Source organism: Dromaius novaehollandiae, chromosome W (assembly GCF_036370855.1).
Source record: "Dromaius novaehollandiae isolate bDroNov1 chromosome W, bDroNov1.hap1, whole genome shotgun sequence".
Lineage (NCBI taxonomy): Eukaryota > Metazoa > Chordata > Aves > Casuariiformes > Dromaiidae > Dromaius > Dromaius novaehollandiae.
In genome coordinates this window covers 4,383,821-4,407,900 of record NC_088130.1, presented here as the reverse complement: position 1 = coordinate 4,407,900, position 24,080 = coordinate 4,383,821, and the positions used below count along the sequence as shown (strand labels likewise).

General features: G+C 42.2%; 1 protein-coding gene across 7 annotated transcripts in view; it reads right to left on the bottom strand.

The window, feature by feature from the left end:
- Nucleotides 1-2,510: 2,510 nt before the first annotated feature.
- Nucleotides 2,511-24,080, bottom strand: part of LOC135324459 (guanine nucleotide exchange factor subunit RIC1-like) — a 90,128-nt gene continuing 68,558 nt past the window's right edge. For 3 of the 7 annotated variants that reach the window (XM_064500901.1, XM_064500902.1, XM_064500906.1), the window contains 10 exons: nucleotides 23,474-23,612; nucleotides 14,416-14,532; nucleotides 11,283-12,011; nucleotides 10,798-10,956; nucleotides 10,544-10,677; nucleotides 8,043-8,323; nucleotides 7,230-7,388; nucleotides 5,085-5,262; nucleotides 4,730-4,918; nucleotides 2,511-4,347 (listed from right to left, as the gene is read on the bottom strand). In XM_064500901.1, the coding sequence (XP_064356971.1) occupies nucleotides 4,062-4,347; nucleotides 4,730-4,918; nucleotides 5,085-5,262; nucleotides 7,230-7,388; nucleotides 8,043-8,323; nucleotides 10,544-10,677; nucleotides 10,798-10,956; nucleotides 11,283-12,011; nucleotides 14,416-14,532; nucleotides 23,474-23,612 (2,371 nt within the window). In that variant the 3' untranslated portion in view covers nucleotides 2,511-4,061. The remainder of the gene's footprint in view (nucleotides 4,348-4,729; nucleotides 4,919-5,084; nucleotides 5,263-7,229; nucleotides 7,389-8,042; nucleotides 8,324-10,543; nucleotides 10,678-10,797; nucleotides 10,957-11,282; nucleotides 12,012-14,415; nucleotides 14,533-23,473; nucleotides 23,613-24,080) is intronic. The other 4 variants (XM_064500905.1, XM_064500903.1, XM_064500904.1 and 1 more) reach the window with 4 other exon arrangements.

Genomic DNA, 24,080 nt, shown 5'->3' with positions numbered 1-24,080 from the left:
TACACAGCCATTTGATTCATTCAGCTGATATATCCAGTTGATTCACTCAGCTGATATCTCCATTTATCCAAAGCAGAGGCTTGTGATAAGATAAGTTCAGCTTTCTTTGCAACAGCTGTAGTCAGTCATGCCCTACATTCTTCCTTGAGCTTCATGAGCATATCACCCTTGCCTAGCTCCTCAGAGGTATTGTAGGGGGATTCATTGATCTGTTGTAGATGCCGAGGTGGCTGCTGCTAAACCAGTTTTGAAGAAATCATGATAACGGTTTTAAAAATTTACAAGGATCAGACCTGAAAGGTAAGAGCTTTTGTACAGCTTTTTTAATGCCATACATCAAGGTCCTTTGATAAACAGTTTGAAGCTACTGATTTGGTAGGCAACTCAGCAGGACTTCTTGAATGAGTCATGTTTTCCTTTCATAAGTCTGTAGCTTAATTTAATGTACACAGTGGTACAGGAAAGCTGTTTGAAAAGAGAATTACTTTGTTAAAGGTAAATAAGTGGATTTACAATCTCTGTCCTGGGGACTAGAACTAGTTTGTTTACTACAGGCCTTAATCTGTCACTTTTGTCCACACCTCTCTCAGTGGGGTGAATTAAAAACCTCAACATGCTTTTCTCCAGGATCCTGGCTTCATTAACTAGCCTGTTGCCAATGCTGGGGTTGAGTTGCCCTTCACAGCTTTTATTCTGAGAATGTGTTCAACTTTGCTTTCTAGCTTTAACATCCCCTCTTGATTTGATGTGTTCATAGAGAAAAGTATTTCCTAGTTCTTCATGCCTCTGCTCAAATTTTATTTTCACATGACAATTGCATTATGATCAAGTTACCTGCATAACCTTCACTTTGGATGATCAAGACTTGCCGGCTATTAATGGAGGAGAGGCACTGGCATCCTTTCCTTGTTTTTGCAACCCTTCTTTAGAATCTTCTGCAATTTTCAGTCTCACTTCTGGAGATGTAGATAATATTACCACACATAAACCAGCACAAAACCAGAAGGTAAATGCTGGCTGTTTTATCCCTTTTCTGTGTTCAGGTACTGTGATTATGCTTGCCACTCTCCACGAACAGTATTTATCTGCTTACTCACTAGACTCCTCCAAATGGCTTCAGCTATGGGATAGAAGAAACTATTCTGGGATAGTAAACATGGCCTACAGCCTTTATTTTCTTTGGGGGCTCCTCCTTACCTTTGGTTGTACCCAGCTTACCAAGTATAACCTTTATTTTTCCTTTGTTATCCCATTTTATCTGTAGACAAGGATTTTCCAATTTAGCATGAGGAAAAGATTGAGCAAGGACAGAAGCTGCATCAAATATCCATTTCAATATTTTGTTTACAGCTATACTGAGAGCTAGTGCCCTATCTCAAGCCATGAGATACGATTCCTAAGGAGGCTTAAAAAACACAATCACTATAAAAGTTGCTGTTTGGGACTTCTTTGCCTAAAGACTGAAAAATGATTTTACACTACACATTTTGATAAGAAACAACTAACCTTAGCTGATGCACGTTCTCACCATCGCCTTTATCAAAAACTGTCTTGACACAATCCTTGTTGCAAGTATACCTTGTGTGAGAGGGCTTTTGAGATGAACAGCAAAAACCCAATCAGTGTTACTGTTTGGCTTTAGAGATAGTTAACTGGGTACAAGACAAGAATCCAAGAAGGCACATCTGGTAACAAATTGGGATTAAGTGACAGTGGTCTTCACGTACTATTAAATATTAAACCGTCTTAGTCGGCCTTACTAGGAATAATTAAGGCAGCCAATTTAACTTTAGTGGGGTAAGTGAATTGTGGAGATGAGAATGAGTTATGGAATTCCATAGACAATGTTAACATTCAAGCTCTTTCTTTTACATTGCCACTGAACGTGAATTTTGCCTTTAGATTGAGCTAAGAAGAGATCTTAACTATAGATACTTAAACTCCTTTTTGAAACATTTAATGGACTTGGTTATTTCAAAGAAACACTAATAGGGTGACTTTAGATTTGAGAGAGAGATTTTCATTCTGTGATACTTGTTTAATTTGTTGTGTCATAATTGTGTAAAACTCTCATCTGGTCCTGTGAAAGCTTAGTGTCTCTAAGCCAGGGTCCTGAACTCTTATAACTTCCTATCAATGTCTGGAGGTCAGCAGCAGGTGTTCTCCATAGGAGTAACTTCAAGTACAGTTGAACACTTAAATTATGCATGTAACAGCACTGGAATTGAACCAGAAGTTTAGCACGTGACACTTGCTTTGAGTAGTAGAGATCCCTCTCCAAAGCCCTATGAATGACTTCTAAAATTCCGTGATTAAATATTTAACATTAAACAGCTCTTCCAAAGAACAGTAGCATTATAGTGACATATTAAATATGTTAACACAAGGTAACAGTTAAACAAATGCACGTGTTTACTTCTCGTGGAGATCCACTAACTGAACAGCAGAAAAATGACCAAAGGTGGCTTTTGCCTGTAGGTACAGAGCATTACCACAATCACAGGAAAATGTTAACTTGAAGAACAGCTTTTATTTGATTGAACATGGAAACTTAGAAAACTATTTTTCTGAAAAAAACCCTGCTTATAGTAATGGATTTTAAAGTCAGCTCACACTAGGCTAATAAGTTCTAATTTGGAATGAACCATTTCTTTTAGCAGTACGATAGACATTATCTGAAACCTGTATCTAAAATGTCAACTAAACGAAGTTGGGACTCAAATAGGATTGCTTTGCATCAGTTACTGCAACTCTGATTTTTTGGAGTTCCATTTGAGTTTCCAGTTGAGGAGTTGGAATGCACTCATCCATTATTACATTTGCACTGGTTTTATTGGGCATAAAAAGCTACTGTAAAGCAATAGTTTAATATTCATATGCTTTAAAGCACTTAATGCTATCTGTAAATGAACTATACAAGTAAACAAAATTTTTTTCAACTTAATAGTGTTTTTAAGTTTTGGGATTTAAATGCTCTGGGAAACTGATAGGTGGTGTAGCTACTATATGACAACACATTTAGTCCATATGAGTAATCAGGTGATGTTATAAGAAATGAACTGTTTCATATAAAATAAACAATGCTGCATTTTTGCTCTCAGATGGTACAGTACAAACAAGATGATACTTAAGTTAATACCATTACGGGCAGTTATTACATAAGGACAGCAGCTTGGAAGAGAAGTATCGTAAAAGCAATAGACTTTTCAGAGTCTGCAACATTGTATGAAAGTTAGTCTTATTTAGTTATAAGTATGTCCATTATAATGTTTAAGTATGAGCTGTTTAAGTAAACTTTAGTAGCAAGAGTACATAAGTGAATATTTACATGTAAATTCTTTTCTGAATTTTTTTTTTAAAAGTGAAATAACCTTCACCAATCACCCTAAACCAACTGTAGGAACTGAGTAGCTGGTTTAAAAAATGTTAAGCTACCTAGCACCACTAATAAGTTAGTAACAATATGCCTCATCCAGAAGGATGCACAATTCCACTTAAATTTCACTAGTTATCTAGAAACATACAGTACATATCAGTATCTTCAAATATGGTACGACCTTGAATATTTGTAGAAGAGCATTCACAAAACCACACAGTATTTTACAGTTCTTTGATACAAAGCATCTTTTAGGCAATCAAGCAGCTGAATGCTTAGCTTCTATGTACTTTGTAATTCATAAGAAAAAATAGCAAGCTGGGAAAGATAACAATTTTCATCTCCTCTCTTTTATACTTGAACAGGAGATACTAAGAAAGAAGGTTCTCCAGAACACATTTAATGCAAAGAACTGATTAAATACTAGTCGCACCTGTCTACAGCTGCATTCATGGTCCCTCAACATGATCAAGTACCAAAGTGTTTTTTATGCTGAAATCTTGCAGCTTTACAAGTCTTGCCTTCTTTTGCAACTGTATTAGATGAAACAGTTTCAGTTGTACTATACTTCTCTATAAAGATTAATTTTTTTTTTTTACATAATTTAATTCCAAATGTGGAAGCATTTCTAAAAGCTGATTTACTTCTTTCCACACCTAATTCTTAGAGAGTTGTCATCTTCCAATTAAGACATAGTGCAGTCATAACTGTCATCTTGGAAAGAATCCTTTTCCTCTGTTGTAGACTTGTCCTCTTCATGTCTGATTACACTGCTATTAGCAGCATCACTCTGAGGATTAGTGCAATGGCTAGACGAAGTCATGCTTTCCTCAACTCCAGGGCTTGCTTGTTTTGTGACATTAGAAGGATTCACTGGCTGAAAAGCTTCAGGCTGCACTTGCTCGTCTGTTATCTCATTTAGTTTCTGGATCTGTGGTTTGATGATGTTTATAAATGGCTTGTACCCAGGGCTAAGAAAATAAGGGGTATAGAACACTTTTAGAGAGTTAGAAATAGTACTTTTGTCACAAGCCTGAAGTAGAATATTGCTTGGAAAGTATCTACTATAAAGGAATGTCTTCTAAGGCTACCATCTCTCCTGTATAAAAACAGAGTCAATATTTTAACTAAGGAAATTCTGTATAACTGTATTTTTTTCTTTAGTTAATACAGCCATACTCTAAATGACTGCCCTGAAACTTTAGAGGTAGGTGTGTGTGTGTGGTTTGTGTGTGTGTGGTGTTTTTTTTTTTTAAGACTAGTTTTAATTACGGCTAAGGTAACTTCAGCTTGTATTATTTGTTAAGTAACTATGACTAGAATGGAAAATGAACCATCCAAAATAACACTTACCAATCTGTGGAAGCCCATTCATCAATAGCACATAGGCCAGTCTTGATATTCTGACAGATTTCTCCATCAATATCAGAAGATTGCATTATACTAAAAATCTGGTTAATTACTGAAGATTCTCTGAGAATAAAGCCTATGATAATACACCAATCTAGACACCCTGCTTCCATGAAGATATGTAGTAAATACCTGTATGGAAAAAGTCTACTTAGTTCACTTTTTCCACTCAAAGGACAAAATCCCAATGCTCAATTACCATAGACAATGATTTCTTCCCCCCCCCCCCCCCAATGTTTCATCCTAAGAGTGGGTATCAATCATTTTAAATCTCAAATGTAAAGATAATGTAACTTACTGTAGTTGGACCTGTGACTTATGGGGCCCTTTACAAGCCAGTTCCAGAGAGAGATGCTCAAGCTCTGACTGAGTTAAACTAAGACTAGAGGAATTTTCATCCACCATGGTCCAGTCACCATCCACCATAGAACTGGCTTCAGTCAGGTCTGTTGCTGAACCAATGCTGCATTCATCACCTATCAAAAACATTCAGAAGTATAAGGAGGGGGGGGGGGGGGGGAAAAACCCAACCCACCTTATTTTAATAAAACCTTATCTTTTTGTGTTGCTTCCTATAGAAACTGACAAACTACCCAGTAATACCTTGCTGTATATCACAGTTATCACTAAAGAGTTACTTTGGGCATATTGTCCATCCCAATTCAGCATTCTGTATCTTTTATGCAAGCAGTTACTGATATTGTCACTTCCAGGACCATAACAGTTCTTGCATCAAATAAAAATAATTTTGCAGAATAAAGTGGACAATCTTCATTTATCAACTGGTATTTGCAGGTGCTATTAAGAAACACTCTGACTACAGTGAAGTGCTTTTGGACTCCTGATCAGTTGTGACAGATGCCTCCTAAAACTGTGTTGGTAAAAATAATTCTTGTAAGAGACTACAGTGAGCCTCCCATCTGCTATAATCCTACAGTTAAGTCTGTAGGAAGGGCTGCAACCCTTTTAAAGGTACTCTTCCTTAACATTAAATCACTTTGTTTAAAAACTAGGGTAAAAGAGCAAGCTTTTTTTTCTTCATAGAAAAACCCTGAAGACTCCTAATCATCTATAGTGTAAAAATTTACCTGTGCTAATAAAGCAAAGGAGTAGGTAAGAGAAGAAATAAAAATATATGGAACGGATGTAGCTGGACAATTTTTGCAATAACAGTAGCAGCCAATCTACAACCATTATGGTGATGAGTCATTAAAATACTCCTTCCAGAAGTCTACTTATTAGCATAGATGCATCTTCTCTGAAAAGGTTTAGGAAGTCAGCAAGCTATATCATAGTTTCTTGCTCAAATGTCACTACTAGGTTTGTTGCTTATAGAATTATTAGAATTCAGCCAGCACTGTTTTAAAGACTATAATAAATCTATTTATTTAAATTTTCATAATAAATTAGTTCAGAATGTATATTAAAGTGTCATTAAACTCAAAGGCCTTAACTCTATTTAGAAAAAAATCAGATACCCATCTGCAGAAACTTCAGTAACAGCAACTTGTAGTACAGGACAGAGAAATGAAAAGATATTCTTTTCAGATCTATAAACTGCTCTTTGAAGGACTGTATAACAAAGGTATTTAAACCCTTCTTGCATTCTTGCAGTCTCAATAGGTAATAAACAAAAGAAATAGGAGTGAAAAAAATACAGGAAGGCAGTGCTTGAACAGAAAGACAGAACCTGACTCTTCCTTCGGGGTTTTCTTTTCCCCAAATAATAAGACTTGAGGACAGCAGGGGGGAAAAAAAAAAAAGTGGGCAGATTAAAAAATTTGTCTACTCTGTATTCTGTCTCTGACTGTAGCCGGAGGAGAAACACAGAGAATAAGATAAGATTTCTCTCTGTATCTTCTGTAAGCTGGTCATATATTAGTGTTTTTTTTTTAAAAAAAAAAACACAATTAGAAAAGGTCATGGAATGAGGGGGGGGTTCCTTTGTAAAGGATTCCAAGAACAGAGTTTATGCATTAAAACACTGTTGAAGACAGATGGTAACAGCTACAGTTTTTATCTGATCAGCTTTGTACTTAGTGCCTAATACTTCTGTTATAAACACAAGTAACACTTACTTAAAAATTAACCTAAAAAATTGTTTCTTCACCTCTTACTGTACTATAGTAACTAGACAGTTTACCCCACAGATCAATCACAAGAAAAGGGAAAGTGTCCATGCAGCTTAGTGAAAGTACACACACAAGTAAAGGCTAAAGAGAATTCCTTTACGCTGTTTGCAATGGTGAGTTACAGAATAGGAGTGAAATGCATAGTTCATTTTCCTTGCAATATACAAAGATAAGCTTAAGAGTTCTATTTTCCAAGTTTAACTGAGAAAATATTAAGTTTCAAGTTACCAACACCGATGAAGAATTTAAGAAAATATGAATTTTATCTTTTACCTTTAAAGTAATTATAGCAAGAAAGAAAAGTGACCAACCTTTATTTAACAAAGGGGAAAGGAATGTATCTTGCATGGGGGGTCCATGGGATGAAACTGTGTCAACCTCTCTCTGAGAGGAGCTAATAGTGCCAAGCCAGCTATGACTCCGAGGTATGTTTGGAACCCCTGTGTCCATTTCCACATTTAGAAAGGTGCCTGCAGAATGAGATTTTAGGAGATGCTTCCCTACACCTTTACCCCCCCCCCCAATAAAAACACCCTGAATTAACATTCAAATAATTTACTTGCTGAGAAACCACCAAAAGCAAGTATAGCCATTTCAAGAATTTTGATCAGCTGGCATAAAAGAAACATTTGTCTAATAAACTTCCAGCATCACTACACCCAAATGAAGGTACTACTACTACTACCACCACCACCACCAAAAGGGGGGGGGGGGGGGAAGCAGCTAGTGTTAACTATGCTCTCTTCCATCCTCATTATCACATAGTTAGCAAGTTTTAAACATGAAAAAATCATCTTTGAATATTAAAGTTATCAAATCCATTTCTACATATAATATATATAATAATGTTGATTTTGGTCATTTTCTGTAGCCGAATTTATATTGAAGAGCAATATCCACATTCAATTAGATGTCTGCATATGAGTGGTATCCAACTTAATACACCTGAAGTCTATGCCAAACAGAAGCCTTTCAGAAAACACACCCAACATAAGAAGGCTATGAAGGTGATAAGCCTCAGCCTGTTCTTTGCTTGGCTGAACGGAGGAAGGAGAGATTCAAACTGATAGGTGCAGGCTTGCAGAAGAGAAACCTAGTCCAAATCAACTCAGATGTTACAGCACCTGCCCTGTACTTTCCAGTCTTGAAGGGTGAATTAATAGAGGAAGCTGGTATGACTGGAAATGGCCAGAGGAAATCCTCATGTAGTTTTTTCAAAGCAGTCACAAAATCCTCCACACATGCAGCTCTGGTTCGCTCCTTACGCAGCCAGCCAATCAGCTCAAAGCTTAACTGTGCAGCAAAGCAACCAAGGTCTTTGAGTTTGATTTCTTCTAGCAGATGCCGAGCATGTCGCCAAAGCATCATATCAATGTACATGTTCTCGTCACAGTCTTTAATCCACCTATGGACAAACCAGAAAAAAAGTAACATTAAGATTGATAAGACTGAGTAGTAAGGACTGTTGGCCACAAACATGGCATGCAAAGCTGCCAGAGTAATAATGAAAGCCACATCTATACCAACAGAATCCAGCTTCAGTGTTATTTGGTACTTACTTTCTCTAAAAGTCTCCAGTGCCACAATGGGCAAGTGAAACAAAGGAAAGAAGCTATGTAGGCAACACTATCTGTAGAGTATTTAATATATATATATATATATATATATATATATATATATATATATCAGCAATGAGGGCAGAAGAAAAATAGGAAAAAAAAAGAAAAAGAAGGAAAAAAAAAAGCACCCACTGCAAAGATCTCTGAGAAATTGGAAAAGTTTAGAGAATAAGACAAGCATTAATCTGAGACTTTCTTTTAAAGTTACCAAAATATATTCTAAATGGGAAATCACTGAAGAAAAGCATTTAATGTGTGCTAAGATTATTTTGAAAATAATATATGGGGAAAAAAGCAAACCAAAACACTATCAAATTTCTAAATTCCTACCTCATTGATCAATATTAATGCTCAGATGTGGACAATGTTAATCCAGTATTCAGCAGTCAGAGAGGGTGTGGGGGGGGATGCTCCCAGCTCCACCCCCCCCAATCCAGTGCCAGTTACAAGCAGTCTGCATTCCTGTGCTTCACACTCCCAAAGGGAGGATGTCAAGGCTTTGAGATAAGGCCTGCTTGGGCACCAGGGCCCTGGGAAACAAAGCCTCCTCTCACTGCTAGGACAGTGTTAATTAGGGTGGTCTGGACTATCTCCTCCTCCTCAGGACCTTGGGAGATAACACCTGCTTTCACTGCTGGGGCAGTGTTAATCATTGGGGACTGGAATTAACTCCTTCTCACCCGAGCTATGGGATCTCTCCTTGGGACCACCCCTGCAAGAGTAAAGCAGTCATTCACAGTCACTCAAACTCCTTTCTGCAGTGCTGAAGAGTGCTCAAGGCAGCTAGCCTGCCCTTGGGGGTGTTCGGCTATCCCCCCCACCCCATGACTGTGGGTGCGATTGTCATAATAAGGACAGAGGAGAGTTGAACCCTGCAGCAGCCAAGAGCTAGGGACTGCGACTGTGCAAAGAGACTTGCAACTGGCCTCACGACTCCCCCTCCACCTCCCCCTTCCCCTGAAGGGTATAAATAGGTTGGCCTCAGAGGCTGTCTTTGGCTCTTCGTGGATGACAGTGGGTCTGCCAACTTGTGGGTCCCCTTGGGACGGGGATGCCCTCCCGCAGTTACTTCCCTGGGATTGAGAGTACATTGGCTGCTCAGGCAATGCGTAGGTGAGATCAACTGGAATTGGTTTGCCTAGTTCATTCATTTGGGTCATTACAGTTAGTCTAAGTTAGCTAGCTTTGTCTGTTTACTAAGTAGTTACTGTTAGCATAGCTTTTAGTGTATGCAGAAAATAAGTATTCTAGTTGAGCTAAGTTTCTGTTAATAACAATTGTTGCTTTGTACTGTTGCAACTTGTGTAGTAAATGTTGATTTTTGAAACAAGTTGTGGAGTCATGCAGTAAATCTCTTCCTTCCCCTCCCTCGCACCACATGAAACCCACATGGTCCAGGACTGTAAGGTAGTCGGTCATCCCGCAACAGAGGGGTCCACCCAAAGACATAAATGGCCATATTTATAGTGGTTTGATATATCAATGTGTGTGCAGTATCATAGCACAATATATGTTATGATGCTGCAATATCATGAGTCTTTCAGGACAACCAGCCATTCAGTAAGCCAGAATCTTCAGATATGAGGCATATCGTGGTCCAACTAGCTATTTAAGTTACTATGCATGTATTCAGTGGATTCAGAATAGAGACTTTTGGTCAACAATACCCATTAGGGTAATGTATATACCATCAATATCCACATGCCTACTCTCAAGAATATAAAAAAAGATACACATGGACATTACAAGATTCTGTAACAAATGCAACAGGGACAGGATGGGGGGAGGAAGGGGAAAGTGCATGTCCAAGGACAGTTACCTTCTAAACACCAAAAAAATTCTATTGCGGCTTGAACTTAAGATATTCTTCATTTCAGGAGAAGAGGAGGCTCTAGTTACAAGCCAATAGTGACTGCGACATAAATTATATAATATTTTTCTATAATTGGGAGAGCCAGTACAGTAACTAACAGTGGGGGGAAGGAGAGGACATTACTATCAATTACCTTTTTCCAGATGGACCAGAGGGCATACTCAGTGTTTTCTGTAGGTTGAATTTGCTATGGAAATGCTCTGCTGATTGGGATAAACTAATGCTGCCGTGTCTGAAGAACTCAAAGCCACCACTTGAACTGGGTTCCTAAAACCAAACCCCCCCCCAAGCATATGATTAACTGAAGTAAATATGCTACATAGTGGTTATAGGCAAGATAAATAGCACAAGGGCTGATGCACAGTATTTACTACTTTCTTTGCAAACCTGAAGTGTTGGTGTAGCTGGAGGCGTCTCCAATTCTCCAGAGCCAATGGCTTTAAGAAATCTAATCATATGACGACAAAGGTCCCACTTTTCCTGCTCTAAGGCAGTGTTAAATAGGAGAGTAGCATGCTGTCTACTAACTCCTGGAGCTTCCATATTCTGCAAATAACAAAGCATAAATCTGAAGTCATTTGGTTTCTGCATCCAGCAACAAAAATATCTTTATAAAGTTAAGCCCCTTCATGGTAGGCTCAACAATACCAGATATCTGTAAAGTCAGATTTCATGCTGTTATTTTTCCATTTTATTATAGGAAGCTATCCATACTGTTCTATACCTCCCCTTCCACAGCTGGGCATAATTTCAACAAAAACTAAAACATAAGTTTAGTATGACAATCATTTTTAAACAATACAATATTGTTAACATTACCACTATTAATGGTAAATACCACCTCCCTTTTGCAAGATTCAGGATACCATTACCTGTAAGATAATAAGATAAGAGGCAGCTGTGTCTAAATCCTGGGCCATTAAACACTCCTCAAATAAGTCCTTTGGGTTTCCGACAGCAGCAAAAAGGTAATTCCACAGGGCGTATTCTGTCTTCCTAGCACAATGAACAACTGTCTGCAGGAAAAGGGGGAATTCTGTAATGAACTTCACCACAGTGGGAAGCAGAGGGTCAGGAATGGGTTCCTGTGAGGTAGCTTCTTCTTCCAGCACTTCATGAAGCATCAGTTCTAGTACGTGAGGAAAGTATGGTAACGTGGCACAGGAGTGGGCCAAAAGCAAGGCTTGCTCACCGAGGTTCCTAACCAAAAGCTGGCGTAAAACGTGATGGAGGTAGATCTGAGAGGTTCTCTCAACAATGCAGAAAGGAAAGAGGACCTCTGAGTGTTCTCTAGCACTGGTTTGAGTGTATAAACAGTCATAGAGCACAGTGTCATTAACAGCACCAAGAACCAAGGCATCTTCAAACAAGACAGCCAATGGGTATATGTTGATGTGGAAAGGCAGCATGATCCGCCTTGACAGAAAGGAATGTGGTTTTCGATGATCTCTGGGAAATAGAGGAAGCCAGACTTTCATACCTGCCCCACCACAGCTGAGCCAGAGAGCCTCCAGTAAGTGGTGTTTCTGTTTCTCAAGCCTGCAAGTAGTCCAGACATTTTCAACAGACTGGGCTACTACAACTGGAGCACAAAAAGGCAGCTATGGAAGTGGAGAGAGAGAGAGAGAGAGAGAGAGAACTTTAAGTTTTCCTTCACAAGAATGCTTCCATCAGCTGAGAGAAGAATATCCTTTCTCTGCACCAGGAAAAACACCCCTAATTACCAATATTAACTGAAAATATATTTCTTTTATTTTTCACTTGATACTAGTCAGGAAGCCAGAGGGGTTGAGGATAATATAGATAATAATAATAATAATAAAAATTAAAAAAAAGCACACCTCCACTTTTCCATTTTGCACAGGAGTTCAACCTAGAGCTGATGAAAATACTATAACCCCCCCATATTTGTTAATATTTGCTTGAATCCCAATTAGACTGAAGAACAGTTATTCTTGCTCAATTTCATTCTCTCAAACATGTGGTATTGCTTGTTTTCATACAGCAGGAGTTATGTTTCTCATTAGCATAGAAAAAGTTATCATGTTCTTAATTTTGATTGCTCTTTTTAGGAAGTCTGCAAGTATATTGTGCGAAGATGATAATGTAAGGGTATGTGGAATATGAGAGCATCTGGTTCATTGAAGTTATCAGGTTAAGAACCTTTTAAATAACAAGTAACAAGGAAAGTTATAAATTAAACACACAGATGCACAAACCTGAGGAGCAGGCCATAATGGAGACAATAATGGAGACTAGAACTCTTCAGCCACTGATTGATGGGCCATTAAGAAACTACTCAGACATAGCTTTGAAGAGGGTCAACCTGAACTTTGTAACTGATAAGAAGGGGGAAAACAAAACTAACATGAGTATTATGGGATATTCGAGGGGCCTGTGAGGTTGTGGAAAACTTAATATGGGATACCAGAAGGGGCTTGTGGGACTGTGCAAAGTGTATTATGAGATGCTTAGGGGAAGGGCTAAAGGCAGAGGAAAGAGGGGGGGAATCAGGGTGGATTGGAGAGGAACAAGCGTGGGAAAATAGAGGAAGGGGGATAAAGGGGCCCATCGCATGTAAGCAGGGGCTGGTCAGTATGCTTGTCTGACTGAGCCCTGCACCCGATCAGTGCAGTCTATCCTATCTTCTTAAATCCTTTCTTAACTATCTTTCTGTGTAATTTCACTCTGTCCCACCTGTGGGTGCTACAAGGTCCATGTGCCAGGAACTGGAGAGACCAGACTGAGTAAATCAAGTGCCAGCCACTGGAGTCAGACCACAGGTCATACGGTCCATGCATCTGGGGTGCCAGCAACTGGAGGGACCGGGGTGCAAGAGAGGTCTGGGGGCCAGCAGCAACTGGAGGGACCTCAGCATGCTTCCCCTAATTAATTTAACCTGATGTGTGTGGGTATGCGTGTGTAATTCAGTAGCAAATTTCAAGCTGGACTAGCCAGAGAGTAGGAGGAAAACTTGTATCTGGAAAGACTCAAAATCTGAGCCAGAGATGGGTAAGAAAGCCCAGGGTCCGGGCACAGATATTAGGCAAGCTGAGAGCCTGTGCTGATATTTGAGGGATCCCCAAATGTGGGGGTGCTTGTGAGATGAGCATGTGAGTGCATGCATCTGTTTGCTAGTGAGCATCAAGCTGGACTAGCCAGTGAATAGGAGGAGACCTGCCAACTGTGTAAGAGGGCCCAAGATCCAGGCATGGATATTAGATGGGCTGAGGGCCTGTGATAATATTCAAGGGATCCATGAATGTGAGTATGCTTGTGAATCTGGAGAGTGAGGGCACATGTGTTTTCACTAGTGAACTTCAATCCCAATCAGCCAGAGAGGAGGAACACAACTTGGCTATTTATACTTATGTTTTACGTCAGTTCTGGTAGTGTTATATGTGAGTGCTGCTAAAGGCAGTGCTCTACATGGCTGGCTGTGTTAGTGTCTTCTGCGCATGCATGCACCTCTCTGGCATACATGCTCAGCCTTGCTACTGGCTGAACCTGCAAACAGGAAAGCAGCAGCTGCATCTATCAGCCTAGGACAGAGACACCTCTGGGTCTCAGAGTGCCGTGGACTGGGCTCCAGCAGCCAGGAAGAAGGAATCCCCGGGTGTCAGAGGTGGCAGCTTTCTAACATCCCTTAACAGATAATATTCCACAAACATATAAAACAATTTAAGAAATAAGCAATAGGCTGAAGATTTTTCTACCTAAACCATGCATAAGTTTTACACAGCAGGACATTGATATTTAAAATCCTAGCTTTCACTGCAATGCGAGTACCAAATAATTCTTTTGTTAGACACTTGCACAATTAAGGAGCAACTTCTGAGAATCATAGAAGGGATAACTTACTTCCAACTAACAATTCAGCCTATTAGTGCAGACATTGCAGGAAAACATAGGCCTCTCTTATGCTTGGACCACTCCTTTCCACAACTTGCCTAGTCCTCTGACATCTTTGAAGCCTTATACAATATCCCAGATATATTTACTCACAAGCTTCCTTTGGTTAGGATTATTATCCTTCTCTCGTATCTGGGGGCCAGATCGATCCCTTTGCAACATGATGAGTTGTCCTGCTAAGTTTAACATAATGCTTTCAGCCTCACAGGCCTAAGGATAAAACAAAGCAGAACAGTGTTATTTAAGCTTTTTGAATGCATCATTATACCCTTAAGTATAATACAAACCCAGAATAAATTCACTGCACTGCCTCTGTACAGAAGGTTCATAATTGGTATCCAAAATTTAGAAGCTACTGTCTATTTACTTATCTTCCAAGACAGATTCTGTTTACAAGGGGGACCAATACAGAGCACTCCACTTCTGCTTCTCAGACAAGGAATTACCCAATGGGATACCTAACAGCTTTATTTGGCAATAGTAGTATGCATAAACAGAGCACATCTGCAATAACTCCAGGCCTTGTCTTCCTTCATTGTTTTACAGGAAGAGCTGACAAAGTTACAGTAAGATAAGCTGCACTGTGACCTTGCAACACATTAGCTACTCAACAGTAACTACTTTAAAAGCCAACATCCACCTCCTTGTAAATGCAGTGTAGCTTCAAGCTTTTTTCATATATGTAGACATTCAATTGTAACAGATATTTCATTGATATATGCTTTCCCAAACAGTCCTAAACCTGAATTGGATAATGCCATGGTTTTAGAAGTGATTTATATAAACTTGAAACAGCTGATTATATACATACAAAAAAAAAAAAAAAAAGATTCCTACTGGCCTCTACACAGTCATCAGTTGAGAGACTGGATTTACAATCGTTACTACATCATCTGTAACTGCTGAATATGCTCCAAAAAGCTTAAGTGTCTTTGAGTATGGAATAAGAGCAGAGAAGTTACCACAAACCTTAAATCAGGTGTTTTTAATTTTTAATATTTTCATTCCTTTATTTTATTCCTGCATCTTAAAGCATATCTGTATATAGACATCCTTTCAAAGTAGTATTCTTTTATTCTTTTGTTTGAATAGTCTTTCTGCTAATGTGAATTCACTATCTTTCCAATCCATATAGAGAAGCCTCTTAGAAAACAATTTAGTGCAGGACTCGAAAGAAACAGTAGAACTAAATATCTATAGATGGATGCATTTATATAGTTCTAGCACAAAGCAATTATAAGAATAGTATAGCTAGACTCATACCACATATTTACCTATTTTCTTTTAATTATTAAAAAAAAAAGTTTTTCCCTCACTTCTGCTGGCATTAGCAAGCCACCAATATTTTCAGAAGTTAAAGGTCTGCATTAGCACAGATATCATCATTATAAAAATGCTAATACCTGGTTGCAGAGACTAGCACTGATACAAGAGCCAAAAAAAGAGCTTAGCTGTAGGGGCAGACAGCAAGGGATCGGACAAGATAGAGTTAAGGAGCCGAAGGCCATGGGCTGAATAGATAGCAGTATGGGAACATAGGGAGTAACCGCACAGAATGAGGGAGTGATGATGGGAACATGACCTTTGGGAAGGTATAACGTGGCACTTGCAAGGAGAATAGAAAGTACCATAAATCACTGTGGGAAAGTACCGAGCCGGGCTAGAGCTTATATATAGGGCTTGCTTGCTTGAATAAAGTTGATGCTGATCCAGCACATCGGAGCCCGTGAATCAGACCGCCACAAATGGCGCCCAAACAGGGACCGAAGACTGACTTCGAACAGGGCTGTAGAGGCAGCGGTTAGCTGAACCGGTGGCGGAGCCCAGCTGAACAAAAGAAGCTGCTGAAAGAAAGCAGAAGGGGAGCCGCTGAAAGGAAGCAGCATTGCGCGCAACAGGTTACCTACCGCTGGACGGAGGTAAGCGGCCGGGAACGCGTGGGAGCCATGGGAAACGGAATCTCCCTGCAAGATAGGTCTGTGCTAAACATAATGCAAAAGACTTTGAAACAGCACAGCAGAGAGATGCCCTCCCAAGATCTCAAAATGCTATTAGTGTGGGCATGCTCGAACTGTCCTGAGATGAATTCCAGTGCAATTTATAGCCTCGGTACGTGGGACTCAATCGGAGTTAAGCTCTGGGACGCGGCAACAAGAAACGATAAGACGGCGGCAGGACTTTTAGCCCCGTGGCGTACCATGCTTGAGACCCTGAAAGAGCATAGCAAGAAGAAAACACAGGGACCGGAGGCACCCACAGCCCCCACAGCACCTCCGTCAAGCGACACGGTGGTGGGGGTGGTGGGTGGACGGGACTCCCCAGGAAACGACCCAGACAATCCATTTGACCCAGGGCCATGTCTAGAGTCACTGTGACTGATGTGAGTGTGAACAGTACTGTGTGTGTGAGTGCGTATAGCCTGGGAACCAGCCGGAGCGCCCGTCGGCTGAGGAAGCCGCCCGCTGTGAAGGGGCAGCAGTCCTAGCAGTCAAAGACTTGGGTGGTGTGAGTGCGGTTCCCAGAGAGTGAGAGAAAGAGAGTGTGTGATCACACCAGCCACAGGGGCTGGTGTTACTGGTAAGGAAGTGCGCTGCCTGACTTGCTTAAGACGCACTTTTCAGAAACTCAATATGGGGAATAATTTCGGCATAGAAAAGGGGATGCCCTTAGCTGAAATTTTGGAAAACTGGCGTAAGATTGATGGGACCCTAGGCGACCTCTGTCGGGGCCTCTCGTCTCCAAACGATCATCTGGCGCCATCGGGTGAGTTCACCTGGGATCTTTGGCAACAAGAGGCACCGAAAAGGTGAGTCTTAAATTCCCGCCTAAATTCTAAATTCTGGTCTGGTAACAGTGCACTGTAAGGGGTACGCGGGCTGGCCACTGTAAGGGGTACCAGGGGATGGGTGCGAGTCCCATCCCCAGGGTTTGAGTGGGCTTTAAGTCCCAGCTCGGTCCGGCCGGAATGGGGAGTGCGCAGCCTGATCAGCGTAAGGCGCACTGCAAGACTGTAAAACCCTCACGCAAATACTGCTAACGGCCACTCAATTCATGATATGGACTAGTCAGTGGCAACGACTCGCGGAGACTTTGGGACTTGGGCTGTAAATTATTGAACTGCAGCTGTCTAGAGGTAGCTGCTTAGCACAACTTCTATAAAACTTGCTTAGCATGTGTAGCTGAAACTGCTGGAGCCTTAGGCTGCACTCCTAGTTCAGTGAGAAAGGACCCCGGAGCTGGTGGAGGCTGGAAAGATAAGGGAGTTACAAGCAGCTTGCATTCCTGCACTTCACACTCCCAAAGGGAAGATGTCAAGGCTTTGAAATAAAGCCTGCTTGGGCGCCAGGACCCTGGGAAGCAAAGCCTCCTCTCACTGCTGAAACAGTGTTAATTAGGGGGGAGTCTGGACTATCTGCCCCATCATCTGGAGAAAACGCGAGGTGACGGCAGCTTTGGTGCTACCGGGCCAGCCCAGGTCCTGTGGTCCCAGAGGGTCTCTGCGAGACGCCCCTGTTATCGTTGTACCCTCAAACACTCCACCTTGCAGCAGGAAATGCAGCTGGAGGGAATCATGGACACCGGCGCTGATGTTACCGTTATTTTGGTGACCGTCTGGCCCCCCTCATGGCCGACGACCAAAATGGCGGCCGCGGTCACGGGCATCGGAGGGGACACTTTCCCGGCGCAGAGCCAACATAATCTCTTGCTCACGGGACCAGAGGGCCAGGTGGCGACGGTAAAGCCTTTTACCCTTCCTAGCCCAGTCACTCTCTGGGGCAGGGACTGCCTAGCGCAGTGGGGCCTCCAACTACACTCGGATTTCACATAGGGGCTGCTGACGCGCAGCTTCCCCTGACCCTTACCTGGCTGACTCACGACCCGGTTTGGGTTGATCAGTGGCCCCTATCTAGGGAAAAGCTGCATCATTTACAGAGCCTAGTGAATGACCAGGTAGCTGCAGGCCTTGTTGTCCCCTCCACTAGTCCGTGGAACTCACCTGTTTTTGTCATTCGGAAAAGGAGCGGGAAATGGCGCCTGTTGCATGACTTGCGCCGAATAAACGCAGTAATCGAAGATATGGGGTTCCTACAACCAGGACTCCCGTCCCCTACAACGATCCCACAAAACTGGGCCTTAACAGTAATAGACCTCAAAGACTGTTTTTTTACGATCCCCTTGCATCCGCAGGATGCTCCCAGGTTTGCTTTCTCGGTTCCCTCTCTTAATGTCGCAGAGCCTCATCGCCGATACCATTGGACTGTGTTGCCGCAGGGAATGAAAAATAGCCCTACTATCTGCCAAGCTTTCGTGGCAAAAGCACTGGCGCCCGTCCGGCAGCAGCATCCGCAGGCGATCATATATCACTATATGGATGACATCCTTGTGGCAGCCCCCACAATAGACTCTATGAAGGTGGTATCGGAAGCCGTCATGCATCAAGTGACACTGGCTGGACTTGTAGCACCGGAAAAGGTGCAAGAGATGCCGCCTTGGAGGTATTTAGGGTGGCGCATCACTGAGCAGACTATTATGCCACAAGAGCTAAAATTGTGCGTTAAGATAGATTGATAGATAGAACTTGCACGATTTGCAACAGCTACTAGGATCCCTCAATTGGCTTCGTCCTGTGATAGGCCTGACCAACGAGGAGCTTCACCCACTTCTCACTTTGCTAAAGGGGGATCCCGCTTTAACTTCCAAAAGAACTCTCTCCACCGATGCCGAAAGGGCACTACAGACTGTTGCGGAGCGTCTTGCTGCTCGGAAAGTCCACCGGAGGCTGGAAGGTGTTCCGTTTGGTCTGATCAGTTTTAATTCTACATACCAACCTTTTGCACTCCTGGCCCAGTGGGATCCGAGTCAGCAAGATCCCTTAGTGATCACTGAATGGCTGTTTTTACCGCATCAATTCTCAAAAACGGTCACTTCGCAACCCGAGTTGGTCAGTACGCTGATTCAAAAAGGCAGGGATAGAATGATGCTCTTGGATGGCCAGGATCCTAGAGACATTTATCTACCCATGGACCTCAAACAGCTAGAGTGGCTTTTGAAACATTCGTTGTCATTCCAAATAGCCACAGAGGGTTTCGCAGGTCAATTTAGGATCCATCTACCGAAGCACCCGCTTTTTCAAATGCTACCGAGTCTTTCTGTATTTAAAGGCTCGAAACTAAGCCCCAGCCCTCTGCAGGCACTGACAGTCTTCACAGACGGCTCTGGCTGCACGGGGAGATCTGTCACTGTTTGGCGATCAGAGGTTAACGGCCCCTGGCAGCAAGATGTCCAGGTGTTCCAGGGGTCTCCCCAAATTATAGAATTAGCGGCAGTCGTCTGCGCCTTTCGCCGATGGACGGCCGATCTCAATATAGTCACAGACTCTGCCTACGTGGCAGGGCTCGTTAGTCGCTTGGAGTCCGCATACCTGAAAGAAGTCTCCAACCCTCAGTTATTTGCACTTATGAAGGAATTGTTGTTCCTGTTGAACGGGCAATCAGGCAAGTACTTTGTCATGCATGTGCGCTCGCATACAAACATCCCAGGCCCGATAACGGAGGGCAACAACCAAGCAGATATGGTGGCTGGCCCTGTGGTAGTCCTGAACAAATTTGAGCAAGCCCGCCTATCACATGGGTTCTTTCACCAGAATGCCAGAGCACTGGCTCGGCAGTTCTCTCTGTCCAGAGAGCAGGCACAAAGCATCATTGCCTCATGCCCGGATTGCCAGCAGCTCATGCCAGCCCCTCCTGTAGGTGTCAACCCTAGGGGTCTAACGGCACTGGAGCTGTGGCAAACAGATGTCACTCACGTACCGGAGTTTGGCAGGCTGAAACATGTGCACGTATCCGTGGACACTTTCTCAGCGTGCATTTTTGCCTCCTGCCATACGGGCGAAAAGGCCAGAGATGTCATTCGACGCTTTATAGCTGCCTTTTCGGGGTTGGGCGTCCCCCGGGGGGTTAAGACTGATAATGGGCCAGGCTATACCGCTCGCAAAACTGCACAATTCCTTAGTGCGTGGGGAATCTCTCATGTTACAGGTATTCCCCACTCACCTACTGGCCAAGCTATTGTCGAGCGTGCGCATAGAACCCTTAAGGAAATGCTACAAAAACAAAAAGGGGGAATGGCCCTCGGTACCCCCTCAGAGCGATTAGCAAAGGCACTATACGTGCTCAACTTCTTGAATCGATGGACAGAAGGGGAACCAGCAATGTTGAAACACTAACTCCCTCTCAGAAGGCTTACGCCCCATGCCTCAGCAGGAGAAGGCACAGGTTTTGGTTAAGAACTTAGCAATTAATCAGTGGGAGGGACCATACCCGTTAATAACCTGGGGTCGAGGGTATGCTTGTGTCTCCACAGGTACGGGACCAAGATGGGTACCAGCAAGGTGGGTCCGTCCATCACTATGACCATCATTGCCATCCTAGTGGGAGTAACGGCGGTGAGTGGATTTTGGATCCCACCTGCGCCTAAACAGAACATATGGGTAACCCTGGCAAACAAAGCAGGTCAGGACACTCTGTGCCTCTCGATGTCCACGCCAGGAAACCCCTTTAGTACGTGCCTGGTGGGAGTCCCGACGAACGGATGGCCGAGCACAACCCAAACCAGATTCATCTGCGCGGGACCCACAGGCACCGGCAGCAACGGCAGTTGCGGTCCCAAACTGGTTGACAGCTGGGATGGATGGGCCGGGTACCTGCCCCCCTCCTTGCGAACGAATCGCAGGAGATCGAACTCTTGGGCTCAACCATTATTTTTCAATTACAGCGGCCGAAATCAATCCTTTGCACAAAATGTTAACTCCTCGCTGGCAATCTATAAGAATGCGACAATCTGGTGCAACTATACTTGCCTTAATGTGTCTGTATCCACAAATAAGCCCACACAGCTTCCCCCGGGGGTCGTCTTTATCTGTGGAGACCGAGCCTGGGGAGGGATCCCCTCACACATAAGGGGAGGGCCATGCAATTTTGGGACGGCTTACACTGCTGACCCCAAATTTAACAACAATCATGAATTACACAAAATACCACCGTCGCTCACGACGGACGACTCACGCCTTTGACCAAAGTTGCAATAGTGAGGTTGAATTTCGGAGCACCAGTGGACGCATTCTGGCCTCTATGCTTGCACCAGGGGTTGCAGCTGCTAAAGCTCTTAACACGTTGAATAAATTAGGGTGCTGGCTCGCTAAGCAAAGCAATGCTACATCTGCAGCCTTGTCTAGCTTACTGATGGATGTCGACTCTGTCAGACATGCCACTTTGCAAAATCGCGCAGCCATAGATTTTCTGTTACTTGCAAGCGGCCACGGGTGTCAGGATTTTGAAGGTATGTGTTGCATGAAGCTCTCAGATCACTCTGAGTCCATTCATGCAAGCATTCAGAAATTATGGGATGAGGTGGCTCAATTTCGGGAAGATGATGAGTGGGGATGGTTTGGCAATTTGCCGAATAATTGAGGTTTGGGAGGTTGGGTGAAGCAATTAATGAAATGGGTAGCAGAAGGTTTGTTGATCTTTTTATGCATCCTAGTCTGTGTTCCTTGCATTCTGCAATGCACTCAGCGGATGGTACAACAGTCGGTAAGCACAGTGTTAATGGTTCAGCAAAACAAAAAAGGGGGAGATGTAGGGGCAGACAGCGAGGGATCGGACAAGATAGAGTTAAGGAGCCGAAGGCCATGGGCTGAATAGATAGCAGTATGGGAACATAGGGAGTAACCGCACAGAATGAGGGAGTGATGATGGGAACATGACCTTTGGGAAGGTATAACGTGGCGCTTGCAAGGAGAATAGAAAGTACCGTAAATCACTGTGGGAAAGTACCTATCCAGGCTAGAGCTTATATAAAGGGCTTGCTTGAATAAAGTTGATTCTGATCCAGCACATCGGAGTCTGTGAATCAGACCGCCACACTTAGCTACACTTTCACACAGTATTTTGAGCTTTTAGAAGCTGCAGTTAGAGAAAAATCCTTTTACCTGGGAATATCAAGCAAGCACATATAGCTTAAACCAAAAAACCCTCTATTTTAGAAGTGTTTACTGTTAAATTTAAACCAAGCTACCCAAGTTAATACTATAATGTGCATGAAGTTCAATTTTAACAGGTAAGGCTAGATGGCCTGTACAGTAAGTTCTCAGCATCAGGGACTGAAAACAGCTTATTGGCTCTTTTCCTTATTATTATTATTCCTTTACTATTAAGAACAGCAAGCATCTCCTGCAACATCAGCATGTATACAATGATACAATGCAAGAGGCAATTAAGAACGATCTAGCAAGTGAACCAGTAATACAGAGTATCTACTGCATCAGTTATACCTGTTATTTTCTCAGGCAAGTGACAACTCTTTGGAGAGGGGAAAAAAAAAATAGTATGTCAAACAACTCAGAGAAAAGATTGTTTAGACGGATCAAGAAGTCTCAGTTCCCCATCTGTAAAATGATAATAGAGGAAGTTTGCTAATGGGTTACAACATTGAAAATGTTGAGACATTCTGCTTTAAGTTGGGCACATCATCTTAATTGTCCAAAGCCTTGATGCATCCAGTGCTTTCAGTGGTTCCAGTGCAGTGTCAGAATCAATGCTGACATCAGTGCTCCTGTTTCGATTAGTACCAACTTCTTAGCACAAGTCTCAGGTATCACTTGCTTAAGTGTGTGCTGTAAATACTGGCTTGACCAACATTGCTATTAGGGAGCCTGAATCTTCTAAGTCTGATAACACTTGACTGTTCTATGAGATGAAGCTTTGGTCTTACCAGGACTTATCAGGCAACAGGTAAAAGATAAATCAAGCACTAAGTTTAGCATGTGGATCCACCCAGACTGAACAAGCACTTGCTACATCTACCTAACAAGGAAGCAGTAAGTTGCAAGACTGGCAATGTTTGAAGACTATGGGCTTTAAGCAACTATTCAAGTGGTTAAACTTACAGAAATAAGTTGTCATCATCGTTTGCCCCCCCCACACACACTTTAGCTCATATATAAAATATCTATTTAATAATTACTAGAGAAAACATCTTCTGCATGCTACCACATAGAACCACCACTACTTTATAGCATCAGTCACACAGCCTTTGAGAATTAGAGTTGCCAAATCCAGGACTAACATTTTGAACATTTTAGAGCTTGTACCTGCTGAGACATTTTTAGGCCGATGCCAGTCTCTGTCCTCACTGATGTCAAAGTAACAGACACTACAAGAAAAGGATGAGGAATGTATCGAGACATAGATACTTCTTGAAGAACTTGGACACTGGCAGTAGGGTTAAGACTGCAAGAGAAAAATATAATTATGTTTAGCAATTGTTTAATAGTATTTCACAGAAAGTTATTTTCTGAAAGTGAATGTAATGACAATAATCAACTTAATTTTAGCAAACAACTCACACCAAACATCGAAATGACTTCCTTTTAACCAGAAATCACACAGGCCCACATATCTATGCTACATACAATTATTGAATAAAATTACTCTGAGTTACTGTACCTTAATAATTTAAGAGAATAATTATGAGTGGATAGAAGAGAACACAAGATATTCAAGAACATCTCTAGAGTCACAAACTAAAATTGTCCTTATTGAAGGGTATTTTTAAAAGGTGTTGGAAATATTTTCCTCCCAAGTTAATCAACAGGTTTCATTCTGCTAAAGAAGGTTCCTTCTTGTTGAAGTCAAGCTACAATACTGAGGAAAACTTTATCTGCTTAAGAACCTCAAAAACTATACAGGAATCTTCAT